Source organism: Streptopelia decaocto, assembly GCF_964273445.1.
Source record: "Streptopelia decaocto genome assembly, chromosome: 3".
Lineage (NCBI taxonomy): Eukaryota > Metazoa > Chordata > Aves > Columbiformes > Columbidae > Streptopelia > Streptopelia decaocto.
Window position 1 is genome coordinate 88,148,510 of NC_138656.1, and position 15,770 is coordinate 88,164,279.

General features: G+C 43.1%; 1 protein-coding gene across 5 annotated transcripts in view; it reads left to right on the forward strand.

Annotated features, from left to right (window-relative positions):
- The first annotated feature begins 2,873 nt into the window (after positions 1-2,873).
- Positions 2,874-15,770, forward strand: part of COL12A1 (collagen type XII alpha 1 chain) — a 101,481-nt gene continuing 88,584 nt past the window's right edge. For 2 of the 5 annotated variants that reach the window (XM_082047964.1, XM_082047965.1), the window contains exons 1-4: positions 2,927-3,170; positions 5,757-5,864; positions 14,095-14,211; positions 15,019-15,162. In XM_082047964.1, coding sequence (XP_081904090.1) covers positions 5,792-5,864; positions 14,095-14,211; positions 15,019-15,162 — 334 coding nt within the window. In that variant the 5' untranslated portion in view covers positions 2,927-3,170; positions 5,757-5,791. Of the gene's footprint in view, positions 2,907-2,926; positions 3,171-5,756; positions 5,865-14,094; positions 14,212-15,018; positions 15,163-15,770 lie in introns of those variants that run through there. The other 3 variants (XM_082047963.1, XM_082047962.1, XM_082047968.1) reach the window with 3 other exon arrangements.

The window sequence follows — 15,770 nt, forward strand, 5'->3', positions numbered from 1 at the left end:
AATTAAAATATTGATTTTTGTATTTAAATTTGTCACTATTTCAATTTATTCAGCTTAGCAAAGAAAAATGCAGAGCTGGAGTACATGGTCTTAATGTTTTTAACACTTGTCTGAGAAACAAGCAGACAGGAGAGTGTAAGTAAATGTTTATGCATTTCAGAAATGCCTTCTGGAGCACATATTATGTACTCAGACTATGAATGTACATAGCAACAGAGCTGATTAAAAACAACCCATTTAATTACTGTGATGTATGGAAGCACACACTCTAAATGCAATTTGCTACTGTATTTTACATGTAAAACATCTTGGGAGAAACATGGTTAGAACAAAGAGTTAAATAATGAAATCCTGGTGCCCTTGGAGTCAATTAATTATTTGCTCTTGCCAGCTCTGTGTCTTATTTCATGACAAGAAATTAAGCAAAGCTGGTCAGCTGAGAGGACTGGGAGATGGTCCCCTCAGCAGCACCAAAGTCTACAAGGGACAGTCTGTGAGATTCTTGCACCCTTAAGAGACTCCTTGGTTTTAAAGTCTCCACTAATGTAAAGTCAGTTGTAGAATTAGTACCAAATTACTTATATATTCTTAATAATTGTTCTGAGTGTTTTAACTTTTAAATAGAATAATACATATTTTCTTCCATACTCATTATTTGCATTAATTGATTTTAGCTGTTAACATCAAACCTTGGTTATCCCGTGATGAAAAAAATTCACAGTACATTGTAAAAAATACTCAGTGCACAAGTGATTAAAATACCTCACTTGCATTCATTAACTTCCTATGGAAGGATATTTCATTGTAATCCCTGATATCCATTCTTCTGAAACTATTGGTCACACCACATTTATACTGGTGTTCCTGGTGTGTTCGCTCAGAAAACTTTCATATTTTAAAAATATTATTTCTTAGAAATATTGCTTTCACATATCAGATCTGGACAGAAGAAGAAGAAGAAATTAAATTCCTGATGCCAAAATGCCAAAAGAGAAAATCCAACTCAACAGCTGGGCAAGGGGGTTAATAGGTCAGAAGTATTTGAAAGTTTATCAGCAGTGGAGATGTTGCTTTTGGGAAGTGCATTTTATCAACACCAGACAGCTGAAGCTGTGGCATGTCCCTAAGAGCAGCTGACTCACTTCCAGAGTGTCTGGAAATGTCAGCGCACGTCTTCTGGTTATCACTTTCTTTTCAGTGTTTGGGTTCTCAGGCAGATAACTGATCTATTACAGAAATGAAGACAACCTCTTTGAAGAGACAATATCCCATCGACATGTCCTTGATTTCCCAATCCTCCGGAAAAGTGCCCAGGAGCCGTCCCCCGGTAAACTGTTAACCTCCACTGTGAGGCACATCCAATCCGGCTGGACTTCGTGCTGATTGCTCTGAAATTCACGTCTGTCCAAAAAGCTGACACGAGGACAGTATGCCCCGAAATGTTACCGGCCCCTCCAAAGCGGGGTTCTAAATCCCGCACTGAGGGATTGCCCCGTTTCCCCCTCTCCCCAGCCTTTTGTTTTTCTTCTTGTCCCTTCCCGTTGAAAGCTGCTTTCTACCAGCAGCGGTCCTGGGGCGCCCCGCGGAAGCCTTGGCAGACGGACGGATAGACGGACGGTCGGTCGTTCCTGCGCGCCGCCGCCGGGGGGCGCCCCCACACCGCGAATGGCCCCGCTCCGGCGCGGCGCGGCGGGCGGTGGCGCTGGGGTTCGGGAGGAGCGGGACCGCGGCGGCCAGACACCCGCAGCTGTTCTCTCTCCCTGTTTGTCCCCGCTCCTCGTCCATCTCTGGTCCCTTTCCGCCTCCCCCGTTTGCAGACCCGCTCCACGGGGACACTGCCATCCCTTAGTTTAGCCCGAAATGGCCCCGGAGGAGCCCGTTCCCAGAGCTCTACCGGGGCTGCCGCTCCCCACGGGTGCAGGAGCAGATCCCGCTGTGGCGCGGAGCCGGCGGCAGCCTCTGGAAGCCCCGGCCGGGGACTACCTGCCTCCCCTGGCCCCCTGGCCAGGTAAAGGGGCCGTGCGTCCCCCCGTGTCACCCTCTGGTACACGCCGGGTGCCACGGGCAGGCTCTGGGGAGCAAGCGACGGGAGACCCTCGCAGAGCCTCTCGCCCAGAGGGCTGCCCGATTTTGGGAGGTGCAGTTTCTTTTGAAGACACCCGGTTTCAGACAGGGGTCACGGTCGCATGTTCTGCGGATCTGAGGACCCGCCGGATCTGAGGAAGGAGGCGGTGAGGACCGTGCGCCCCGTCCCTTCTGCCCGCAGAGCCCCGCTGCAGGCGGCACCCAGCACCGGCGGTGCTCTATGCACGAAGCAAAACACCTATGTAGTTTAATTTAGGTAGGGTACACAGGGTGGAGGCCAGACACACCTGAATTGTATTAAAATGACTGTATTCTTTTTGACCCCGAGGCTTCCCAGCCGCGCCACCGGGGCTGCCCGCGCCCCACTGCGGGGCTGTCCCGGGGGTCAGTCCCGGCCCGGGGATGGAGAGCAGGCCCTTCGCTGGGGGAGGGGGGCGACTGCCTAGAAACCCCCACAAGGGACACCCTCCGCAAGGCCGTCCATCGAAGCTGTGCCCGGGAACTCAGTTTTTCCACTGCCCTCCCGTGTTCCCCCCGTTTGGGAAGCCGAGGGAAGGGAGGGGGCGGCGGGCCGGGCCCCTGCCCGCGGGCGCGCTGCCGCGGCGGCCGCCCGCCTCATGCCGCAGGAATGCGCGGAGGTATGCGCCAGTTTCCAGAAGTGGATCCCCTTCCTTGCTGGAGCAGAGCAGCGCATATATCACCCGGTGGCAGCAGTCCACCTTCCCTGCAGTTTCGTAACCGCTTACGAGGGTAAATTGAGAGTTGGGAACAGCCCTCTATTAAGTAGCAGATTGAGAGGAGGCTCTTCCCACTTGGAGAAGGCAAGTCTTCCCAGACAGACCCCTCGCACCGGGAGCTACAGTAATCGAGGCGCCTCCTCTGCGCTCAGCTATTGCCGCTGCTTCTGCTCCTCCTTCGCCGCCGCTGCTACTTGCTGCTCCCTCCACAAGGTGCCCCCGGAGCTTCATCCTTTCCTCCCTTTATCCAGGTCCGACGGCTGCGGCTGCTGCTGCAGGCACCGCCGGAGTCACCGCCGGAGGAGCTGCCCCATCACCGACCCCGGCACCCTGCAGCCTCCCCTGAAGGTCTGTGCCCGCGCAGGAGCGGGGATACCCTGCTGCCCCCTCGGCCGCCCCCGCTGCCTGTCCGTACGCACCACGCACGCAGCCCCTTTTGATGCACTTTAGGCTGAGATTAGCAGCGCTGCGCTGAAGGCTGACATAGGAGGGGGCAAAGAGCGTATGTGTGTCTGTGTGTGCTTGTTGGGCATGTCAGAGCCGGCTTGCAGGAGTGAGGCCGAAAGGGTGGAGGCGCAGAGCGGAGCGCCCCGAGGGGCTGCTGGCTGTCGGGCCCTGGGGGGGCACGGGCGCTCCGGCCCCGGGCGCTGCCGGCGGACGGGTGGCGGGGCAGAAACGGGGTGGGAGGCAGCGGTGGCGGTGTCCCTGCCACGGGGGTTCCCTCCGGCCGGAGGCTGCAGCCGGAGCCCGGTGTGAGCGCCCAGGGCGGCCGCAGGCATGCTACCGCTGCGGCTTTGGCAGCAGCTCTCGCTTCCCTCCCCGGGGTGTGCAGCTGCCGGTGATGCTTTCTCCTGTTACCAGTTTTTTATGCCTTTGATAGGTAGTGGGTTTCTCCTGTGTGGTGGTTTATTTTTTCTTATTGAAAGTGGGAAATGTCATGCGCTGTGCAGTTCAGAAATGCTTAGGCTAAGCTTCTGTAGATTGAATTAGTGTGAGATTGGACTGACACTGGTGAAAGGCCCTTTTTCTTTCTTTTTTTTTAAAGTGGTCTCTAAAGATCAATGAGAAAACCTTTAGTCCTGACACAAAGTCTGCTTGTGTCCCTGCTGAGCCAGTGAGAGGAGTTTTCCTCTGTCATCTCCAGGCTTTCTTTCATGCACCTAAGTTTGCGAGAAAGAAACCGTTTCTAGGTGGGAAAACTAATGCTTTGGCCAAGACATTTTATTCAATGAAAGAAAAATGTACATCAGGAATGGTAGCCCTGCAGCACTAGTGAACTCCTAGATGCCTTTGTGAGAAGATTAATTTCTGTTGCTTTTCAAAAGGATCAAAAGATGGCACTCCAAGCCCACGCAAGATTTCTGGGACAAAAGTCCATTTACGTTGAGTTTAGGCAATCCTTAAACCCACTGCAGAATGCAGCAGATGTGCTTAGGGACAGACGTTTCCCACACAGAGCAGTGATATGATTTTGGAGCTTTTCAGGAGAACTTAATGCTAACCTTGGTCTTTCTCGTGTTAGTGTCATGGAGTTGTTATAGTTAATATTACTCTTCTGTTTACCCGCTGGAGGTACCATTGGACTGAAACCATTGCTTAGTTTTTCTTTGAGCTCTTGGTATTTTTATGTGCAGTGAAGGCATTTGGCTAAGGCAAGCATACACAGCTGCCCCGCAGAAGCCTGTTAAGTTCTGCGTCAGTAACTGGGAAATTCCTGGATCTCCATAGCATCTACCCACTAAATGTGCCTTGCTGGTTAGTTCTCTAGATGGCAGAAGAATATTATTTTAGCCTTCAGCTGTTTCTGTGGACTAATGATTTATGTATTTTTCTTTTGTTTTGCTCTTGGCACCTTCCTGATAAAATCTGTTGCCTAATTGCTTTTGGAATTCTCTTTCCTCCAGCCTAATTATGATATATGATGCACTTATGACTTTATTCAAACAAATTACCCCTCCCCTGCTTCCTGAAAAACGCAAACTTTAGAAATACTTATATGTGTATGCAATGAGGACTGTTCATATTATCTTTAACTTAGACAAGGAAATAATTTGGAACTTTTGCTGGAGTGATTTGGAGTAATTTGACATGACCTAGAACATATAGTTATGAAGGTATAGCTGCTTGCAATTAGGAACCACTAACTTGGCCTAATCCCATTTATTTTGCTGGGCGACCTGCAGTGACTGTGAGCCTCTTTTGCTTGTCTGCTTTTTATAGTGTATTTTAAATCTATTTCTCTCAGAACGTGTAAATGAATTATCAGATGTTGAAACATCATGGCTAGACAGATGTGTCACGTTTCAGTTGTGTGTTACACACACTTCTGTATAATCTATTTCAGACCTTCAAGAAATGAGGAATAGCACATTTGTAGGCAGAACCCCTCAAAAAGAGTTTTATTACAGTTTCCAAACTGCCTTGAGACCACTAAAACACAGCTAACTAAGTGCTTCAACAGTTATGAAAAAGGAGCCGAATAAAATCCCCAGCTGAAAGAACCATTTAGTTGATCCAAGGCAGGAATGACCTCTGAATTAGCTATCATCACACTCGGCGATGAAGTCATGGAGCTCCCTCCTGGCTCCTGCCCATGCGGAGGCACGGATCTTCACCGCGCTTCCCTGATCAAATTAACCCCGACTAGGTTAAAGCTGTGTGTGCTTACCGCAGTTGGAAAGGGTTCAGCAACAAAAGGCACATTATTGCGAGACGAGACTCTCCAGTTAGTCATGCAGATCTGTCATCGTTCTGGACAGCTTTCAAGTTTAGAGGTTTCAACCTGGTCCTGTGGGTGGGGGCTGGGGATAAGGGAACAAAGTGAAATCCACGGTTCGTCTTTTTTATGTTTCATGAATACACCCACGCCAATACTCTAATCCACGCGTATCATTTCCTTCTCCTTTCTCTCTTCCCCCCACCCCATCACTGCAGATTCATTCATGTTGTTGTGATCTGAAAGGGCAGAAATGAAGACAGCGCTGTGCTCGGCAGTCGCTGCTCTGTGTGCAGCCGCCCTCCTCTCCTCCATCGAGGCTGAAGGTAACCTCCCCCTCCCTGTCCCCTTGTCCCCCATGCCCTGCTGACAAGCAAACCTCCCAACCAGCCCTGGCCTACAGACTCTCTCCATTTTGAGTGTAACTACTTCACCTTCTCTTTCTCTCCTTCAGAGAAACACCTCTCCTTCCTTGCCCAGCTCCTTCTGTGCTCTGTTTCTCCCGGCTAGCCAGCCGGACCGTAGCTCCCTCTCTCTGTCTCTCTGGTGTGCTGTCCACACCGCCCTGCAGACAGGACGCGGGCCAGCTGGCATGGCTGCCCAGGTCCAGCACCTCGAGGAGCCCACTGCCACTGCTGCCGCCGGTGGGCAGCTCGGCACGGCTGGGGCCTGTGGTGCTGCCCTGCTGACTGATGAAGAATGGCTGGGCTCTGTGCTGTAGAGTCTCATTTAGTTATGTTGAGAGATGAAACGAAAAGTCCATCACCCAAAAAACCCACAGCTTTGAAATAAAATGCTCCAACAGAGTCTGTCTCTCTGCGCCTGTGTGTTTTGTTCAGGCTGGACCCCTCGCCTCTGTCCCACCGGCCTGCCGGTGCACTGGCCTCCCCGGCTTGGTGGGGCGACCCCCTGCCAAGCCCTGGGGTGGCCGTACCCTCCCTTGGGGATACTGCAGCATCCATGGCAGGGCTGAACTAGGAGACATGGCCGGGGAGATGCTGCTGCTGCTGCTGCCATGACATGTGTCCTGGGCACCACCGAAGGGTGGCTGGGCCTGGGCTGGGCCTTGCTGTGGTGGCCAGGGCCCCAAGGCTTTGGCATGCATGTGGTACCATCACCCCCAAAAGGACTTTTCTTTTCCTCTTTGTCCTTGCAGGGCCCTGGCCCAGTCTCTCTGGAGGCTGAGGTCCTTGTCAGCCCATGGCAATGTCCTGCCTCCAGGTGCAGGGACAAAGACCTGGTGAAACCCGTCATGGCCACCACACTCGCCACAGCATGGCTCAAAATGGCCTAGCCCTGGCATGTTTGCCTCCCTGGTGGATTAACAGCAAGTGTGGGGGAAACTTTCCCTTTCACACTCTGTGTGAGCTGCGTGGCTTTGTTTGTAGTAATAACATTTCTGCCAGCAGTGGCTGCCAGGGGAATTAGAGATGTTGAGTGTCCTGTGCTGAAATGACTTGATCTGACTCCCATTGTAGGGTGAACTCATCCGCTGGCTGTGAACTCCCCCAGGTTTACTGGGAAAAAACAGAAGCCAGCATCTGATAACTCAGTTTTTTCCTTTCCTTCTCTTTCTGTATTAAACTGAAACAAATTCTTTGACTGTGGCCTGCTGCAGGCTCCTGTGCCTGGACTTGATCACCTTGGCTGATGGTTACTAAAAGCACAGCATGTCAGAGATGCCTCTGGGGTGTTTGACCTCCTAGTAGTGGTGCTTACTTGGGGCACACAGATGCAAATTACATTGTTTTTCTGGGAAAAGATGACATTTCTGCCAGTAGCACAACATCTGGTCACCCTAGGAGAGAATCAGCTTGCTGCTTCCCTCTTGCACTGCGTTGTTGTTGGCTGATGAACCAAAGAAGGTCATTTGAAGTAATTTCAGAGTTGCATTTGAAATGCAGGACAACCGTGCCAGAGAAAGCCGAGAAAATGTGTGGTTTTGATGGAGGAAGGGAGTGTATGTAGTGTGTCCTTCCCCATCTTAGAAGGGAGCTCTCTAGGAGCTGGAGTAATGTTGCTGTTGTCCTGAACCACTGATTACATGTATGGAGTAGGCTGTTTCAAATTGTAAGCAAAGGTGTTTTATCCATCTATACTGTGGACTAAACCAGTCATAGCTTGTGTACTGTTAATGAAAGCTATAAAAATATATTTGGAGAAGCAGACAGTTATTTTATAACTAGTAAAACTAGAAGCATTGCCAGACAAGCTGACCAAGCTTATATAGATCTGATGTTGAAGGATGCGCCATTTTAGGCAAAAGAGTGGATAAAGCCTGGCCTTGTGAATTGTAGAGCTCTCCTGGACATGACTTACATATTTCTGAGTGAAGAGTAATGTATTGAATAAAATACCTAGTTTATAACAATCAGGTTTCTATGAGGAACTTTTCCTAGCTCCAGAGTTTCCAAGTAAGGGCAGAAAATTGTCTTGAATAGGAAATGCAGTGAGAAATAGTGGTGCTGAAAATGGAAGTTTAAAGCTACGAGTACCTTAGGACTTGCTTTGGTGGAGCTTTCATAGAGCTTTTTGCAGTGTGTTTTTTGTTTGCACTATACTGGTTATGGTTCTGCACTGTTTTAATTCTGTGCTTCAATTTTGCATCACCTTGTAAATTGCATGTTGGATCTTATTTACTTTAGTTCTTCCATCCTGTCTGCTTTTTTTTTTTTTTTTAATGTTGATTTATTTTACTTTTATTCCTCTGGCTTTTCCTGTGGTGTTCATGAGAGAAGTGGTTTGAATTTTCTTTCCCTTTATGGGCTGAAAAAGTGAGAGGAGGATAAGGGATAGGGCCATTTGATGTGGTAAAGATTGTTGATAGAGGGTCAGAAGATGGAGTGAAAGAAGAGGGAAGGAAAAGCTTAGTTCTATTTTTCTGCCTTCCTTCAGCTTTCATTTTTCCATCTCCCCTGGGAGTAGATCTGGTGTTTATCTGGTACTGCTGTTCATAGGTTCCCAAGTCTTCCAGGGTGAAACTGGTTTTTCATCAGCATGACAGCTGCTCAGTGAGTCCTTTGTGAGAGCTGTGCTCTGGTGCTGTTGGCAAGGCAGTGATCCGCAGTAACGATGTTAGGGCTTTTCTACAGAGATACAGCAATGCAGGGGTTTCTAGTTGGACAATCACTGTAGCAGTAGAGAGGGCAAACCCAACATATAGTCTAAATGCATTTCACTGGGGAAGTTTCTTTATCCTGGACAAGGAAACAAATCTGGTTTCATGCTCATTTTTACTTTTTTCTTTTGCAGTGAAACTCTTCTAGCTTTGTTTTGCAATCCTTCTGATGTCTCAACTTAAACTTCTTGTGTGTGATGCTATATTTTATGCTCTGTTTGTTTCTTGCCGCCTTAGTCCAGCACTGCAATACTGCAGTACATTCCTTGTGCATCCTCATGTCAAGATTTCTTTCTGTCACAGCATTTTTTCCATCTGTGATCACAAGGAGCCAGTGGGAAATCTATGTCCTTTTGCTAGATAAGATTTTTTTTTCATTATTTTAGTCATAGTTAAACTGAGTAGATTAGTATGTGAATAACCCATTAGCTGTAATCTTAAGGTAATGCTATGATGTCATGGCTTGTGTAGTGTGTTGTGTTTCCTAATACAGGGGGATTTTTAAAGGCACAGGAAAGGAATGAAGAAAACATTGGTTCTATGTGACCTCACTGGCCATGTGAAGGTGCTGACTTTTCAGTGTTTCAGGAACTGATTCAGACCTACAAAAGTACATTTTCTAGGCTGGATGCAGGGAAGGAGGGCGTCACTGAGCCAAGCATGGGACCTTTGTGTAGTGCAGTGCAGAAAAAGGCTTGTCAGGTGAAAAATCTGTCTCCAGGAAATGCAATGGAGTAAGTGACAAACAATTGCAGAACAGCAGTTACAGAAGATTAGAAAGTTTCTCATGTAATAAAACTTGTGTCAAGTACATTAATTTTAATTGACTGAATGGTTTAGAGATGATCGGGAATAGCTGAAACTTTTAAAGTTAACCACCTTCTCAGCTTTGGAGCTGTTGGTGGGACCACTGTTTTATTACCTTTAGATGTCTGATTTCTATCTTTCGAGAAACTAGCTGTTGATTTCCCAGTTCCTAAAAATGAGCAATGTAGACTGATGTGTGAAACTGAATGTTGTATATACCTGACAGTGGCTATATGTTTTTACTAATGCTAATTAGGAGATACATATACATATATATGCACAAGCATGCATATAATCTGGCAAACATGCATGCATGCAGTGTGTGTGTATATATATATATATTTGGTTATGTTTAGTTACATACACCTTTATATGTATAAGTATGTATATTTAAATGATTTTTTCCAAAATGCACTTATGATCTATATATCTTGTATTTTGAAGAAATTTCATATACATGTATAAAATACAAAAAATGCAAACATATAGGTGGCAATATTTCTGTGTTGTGGTCAGCAATGGATACCAAACAAGGCTGAGAAGCTGCTCTTTACTACATTGCCAGGTGATAGCTCATTCTTTCTCACATTCACACTGGCAACACTGCCTTCAAATGAGCTTCACTGGGGTTGTGATCTAGTTAGTTTTGTCAAACATGTGCCATATATGAAGAAAATAGTAAATGAGGAGTTTTGGCCTCTTCCAGCCTCAGCAGGGCTCAGGGAGAGCAAGGCTGGGCTTTTTCTTCACCTTCCATGGCCTGTATGTTATTTTAACACGGGTTAACATGTTATTTCACATACTAATTATTATCAATCTTTTCTAGTGATAGAATTACAGTTTTTATTTCACATAGGGATTGTGGATGGCAGCTACTTCCAGGTTATATCACTTCTAAGTCTGGTTCTAGATTTAAATAGTTTGATTTTCTGATTACATTTTATTTCCATCTTGTTAAGGTATTGTGATTCTCTAGCAGTCACATTGTTTTATCTGTAAAAAGCTGTAGACTTTTATATATTGGGTTTGTATTACCTGTTAAGTAATACAAGCTAGTATAAGACTTACATAGCATATGAAAGCTGCCTTGCTCTATATTTTTTGTTTCAGAAAATATGTTGTTATTTTACATATATATAACAGAAGGAGTGGAAACTAATTAAGTATATTGTCCAGGTTTTGGTTTTTTTTTTTTTTTTTTTTACTTTTTTTTTTTTCTTTTTTGTCTTTTGTGGTGCATAAGGTAGGATATCTGACTGAGGAAGTTATCATACCATAGTTCTAAAAGTGTTGTAACGTAACACAGTCTAAACATTATAATCATACAGCAAGCTGTTTTTTTCACTATGTTGGAAACCTGCAGGGGAGCCATACATTTCTGTGCATCATCAGTGGAATCACTGTGTTAAGGCAATACTATAATACCATCACATGTTACGATCATGATTCTGTACTGTGACAAGCCAGTGAGAGGTTTGGCGTGGATTTTGATGGACACAGGATCTGACGGATCAGCAATGCTGTACACTGTCAGCATATGTGCAACTTCACTTGTGTAAGTAGCCTGAAATCAAGGCTGCTTTCTTGAGTTAAGCTGTGCTTACATGTAAGCCTTTGTAGAGCCGAGTTTTAAGGTTTGTGCCTGTCATGGGACAAACTCCCATCACAATCCAGTGCATTTTGTTCCTGGAAGTCTGATTTGACTCCATATTGAAGCTGTACTATATTTCCAGTGGTGAATTCCCTACTTCAAGAAGAATTTTAATAAGGTGGAGTTAACAGTTGCCGTGTTTGATTATCGCAATAAGGTTTTTATTATCTAAACATTTTGCTATACTTCAGATCAATTTACTGCTTTTGGTTGTATGACCATGGTTTGATCTTCACCCCACAGCCAGTTTCACGTGGGTGAAATCTGATCCGTGTGAAGGTCTGTGGATGTTTTTGAGGTTGTCTTTGAGTATTGAAAGCTCACAGACCATCCATAAGATGTTTTGAAAACATTGGATCTAAACCGGCTTTTTTCACTCAGGCAAGATTCCCCTTTGGATTTCAAGGGAAGAAGCATAGAGCCTGAGTTTGATAAACCATTCACAGATTGAGAATGAATGGATTTAGAGTGCAGCAATGAATACTGGGGTTAGGTGTCAAGAATACTTTTATGATGATAAAGGGAGTGAGACGTTGGAGTAATTTCTATGAGAAGCTGACAGTCTTGCCAAAAGTGGAGGTTTTAAGAATGATCTGAGCAAACATGTCAGGAATAACATGGGGTGGCTGATCATGTCTTGGCCATGGGATGGACGAGGGGCCTTTCTGAGGTCCCCTGCAATGCCGTTGTTCTAAAAGGCTGTGAACACCTGGATGAATGGATACCTCACTTTTGTATCCATGTAGTATTATTGTTACCTGCCAAGATCCACATCTGAATTTTCATAAAGCGGATTAAAATCCTTTAAAATGTTAAAGACTCTTCCTCACAGTCAATTTTTTCAGTTTATCTGGAATCCGGTCATTTGGATATCAACAAGTTGGGCTGCTGCTGTCCTTCAGCAGTTAAAGCCTAAAGCCTCTGCTGCAACATGCCAATTTACTTGCAAGGTTGGTGGCGCTATTTTTTCCATGTACTGAATTTTTTTTAAAAGCATGCTCAGGTCAGTTGTCTCTGCCTTTGCATTAAATTTGTCCTGAGCCATTGCTACTGAAACAATATTTTATAATGATATTCTTATCATCTAAATGTATTTGACTATTAACACATGTTGCATGATTGTGATACTAAGTAACTACCCTGCTGTCCCTAGCATTGTGATACTCATCGACTGAATGATGAATAAAGTATGCATGCAGGTTAATGGTCTAATCTCACTGCCTGTGTATGGACAATAGGAAAAATAACATTTACTTAGTGCTAGTCTATCTATTGTATCAGTATTACAAAGCCATATTATCCTATGGTTGGAAATGACAGTAAATGAAAAGGAAAAAAATGCCTACACAATTGGTTGCCATTTTTTTGAGCTCAACATTACTTATTGCAATTGGACAATGTATTTTCATAAGTATATATTCTAGCATTTATTTCTTTATCTGCTCTTTAAATTATGTTGGAAAAGAAAACAAAATCTGACATATATGGAGGTCTCCTGTGAAACAGAGAAGATCTGTTTATTAGAAATGACTGCAAAACAGTCTCACAAGTAGGTAAGGAAAGTATGGCTGAATCTAATCTTACTTTGTAGACCTATTTAAACAATAATATATAATACACCTACCATGCACTGACAGTGAGTCAGTAAAATACTGCATGAATAAGCATGACAATTTTACAAAGAGAATATCATTATAAAATATTATGAAACCTCTTTATGTAATGAACCTTGTACATGGAGGCTTTTGTCCATTGTGGGAAGCTAAAAAAATAATAATCAAGATTTCATTTATATATGCATGATGCTGCAAAATAGCGTATGTAAGCTATTTCCTTCTGTACTATTCAGTTACTTCTGTCATCAGCTCCTACAAGTTTTATTTGCAGTCATTTGTTCAGATCACTGGTGCCCTCTTTGCTGTTCTCTATAAATTCTGTAAAATAAATGTCCATAAATATACTTTGATGTTGTCTTTTCATAATTAACCGTTGTGTTGTTTGGAACCATACTGGCATTTTATGTTAAAATGCCACTACTAGTATGGGTACACCTGCTGCAAAGGGAACATGAAAACGATAGTTTACACCTTTGAAATTTTACAGCAATCTGGTGTAAACGGGTAGAATCTTATTTTTGTGAACTTGTGCATCAGCTCAAATATTTCAACAAATTGCAACCATTACTAACCCCACTTATTATCCCCTTAGTTCCTGAATCCTTTGCAGCCATATGCAAAGTATGTCACTTCAGTGGCTTCTAGGAACAAAGGGGTGGAGCTTTCCATATTTTGAAATAAAATGATACATCAGTATATCATTATTACTGATATACATTTCACATGGATATTCATATCTGGACCCTAACAGAAATCGTTTTACTAAACATTAAATGCCCAATCTTTTCCTGTATTTTTAAAAATATTTTTTCTCTGCCAAGTTTCTAGATTCAGTGAAATTGATGAGAAATACAACTATGCAGAGACTATATTAAAAAGCTGATCAATTATTTGATGTCTAATTAAGAAGAATTCTGTCTTCTCAATGTCCTAAATGATCTCATGATATTGTAAGCAGGTTGTGATTTGGCATGCTTGTACGGATTGCACCCAGCATGTAAAAAAAATTCCTTTAATTGTTATGTGAAATGTTTGCATATGTGGTGATTATCTGTGAACTCATTGTACATGTATTCAAATGTGTTTTCTATTGTGCTTGATTTTGCTGGCCATTCTTGAATGTCTTGGCAACTCAAGAAACATATGTTCTGTGCTGTCCTCTGTAATGTGTATACTCTTTGATGTTTCGTCATATTTTGTCAGCTTTTATTTTATTCTTTTTCCAACAACATATCTTTATATTTGTTGGAAACAAATTTATGCAAAGACAATTTTAGTAAGCTTTGCTCGACTTTATTTTATTTATTCATTTGCCAAATCTTGTTCAAACTTTTAAACATCCACCTGGTATAAATCTTTTGCAGTAAATCCACCGTCAGACTTGAATTTTACAATTATAGATGAACATAATGTTAAAATGTCATGGAAAAGGCCACCAGACGCAATAGTGGGTTACAGGATAACTGTGGTTCCAACACATGGTGAGTTCTGTAAAATTTTGTTGTGTCATTACATTTTTTAAAAACTTGGGTTTATTTTCCCTCATATCTAACTTAGGTCTGAAAGTAGCTATTAACATCTTTCTGAAGTTTGTGATCAAGACCAGGTAGCAGCAAAGGGCATACAGGAAAAAACAGTGATTATTCCAAGTTAGAATTTTTCTTAACATATTGTTTACCCTTTGGGTACTGCAAGTAATAAGTTTTTCATGCCCTTCCTTTGCAAGCAGCAAAAAAGGAGGTAGAATCACCACTCTGCTCCTCTTCTATGGTTTTACCTTAAAGTTAGAGAATTGTACTTCTTTCAAGTACTTTGCCCAGGGGAAATATTGCATGTGTCAGGTAATGATGCAGTCAAGTCCTATTACTGCCTGATAATGGGTGTGTAAGATACCTATTATTCTATTTCACTTTGAAAAATAATCAGTGTAAAAGTGACATTGAATAAGAACTGGACCGTGATTTGTTAGATGACAATACGTTTTGTATATGTATTTTAAGTTTCAGAGTTCTTGGAATTCATTAAACAATTTAGTAATTTTGTTCACTATGGAAAACACATTAGTTTGAAGTTTGGTGTTTCAAAATCCTACTTCAGGAAAAATAAGGAAGTGTATAATTCTAAAATTATAGTTGCATTTTAGATTATTCTGGTTTTGTTCTATTTATTTATTTGTCTATTTATTTATTCATTATTTATTTAGTTATTTTTAAATTTTAAATTATCGACTTGTCATTGATATTACCAGATTTAAAGGCCACATTAATTATTTTGTATATTTATTGCAGATGGACCTACTAAAGAATTTACTCTTTCACCTAGCACTACCCAGACTGTCCTATCAGATCTTACACCTGATGTAGAGTATGTTGTATCAATAGCTTCATATGATGAAAAAGAGGAGAGTCTACCTGTTTTTGGGCAGCTGACAAGTAAGTACCTGTAACAGAAATAGAAAACCAACTAAGATAACTGAGTTGTCATTCACAAAACTTGGCTTTATTCCAGTTCCTCAACAAAATTGCCATATATCTAAACTGTGATCAGATGTATTAATGTCTGTCTGAACAGCCTTTTTCCCTTATGCATCATCCCTAGTAGTAGCACAGTTAATTTGTAAGAGATAGAGGAGACTAACAGGTATGTATCATGTCTGACAACCCCTATAGAATTTGTTGCAGGAGGCCACTGATTCTTTTGAGTTAAATGTACTTCCTATGAACTGTATCTGCTGAAGTCAAGGGGAAGATTCTCATTGACCTCAGTAACAAATGAATCCAACTGGCTTCCTGTGCGTGTGAAAAAAAAGAAACAACTACCTACCTTAATCAAACAAGAAATTGTAAACACATTATATCTAGATGTATAATAAAATATGGAATTTAAAATTTATTATTTAATATTTAGTAATTAAATAAAGCATAAAATAAATTTAGTTAAATAAAAATGTCGCACACAGCAGACTATCTTCTATGACAAATTTTATCGTATTTTATCTCAGGTTTCCCAAAGAACTACAGGAAAATTACTTATGATGAGA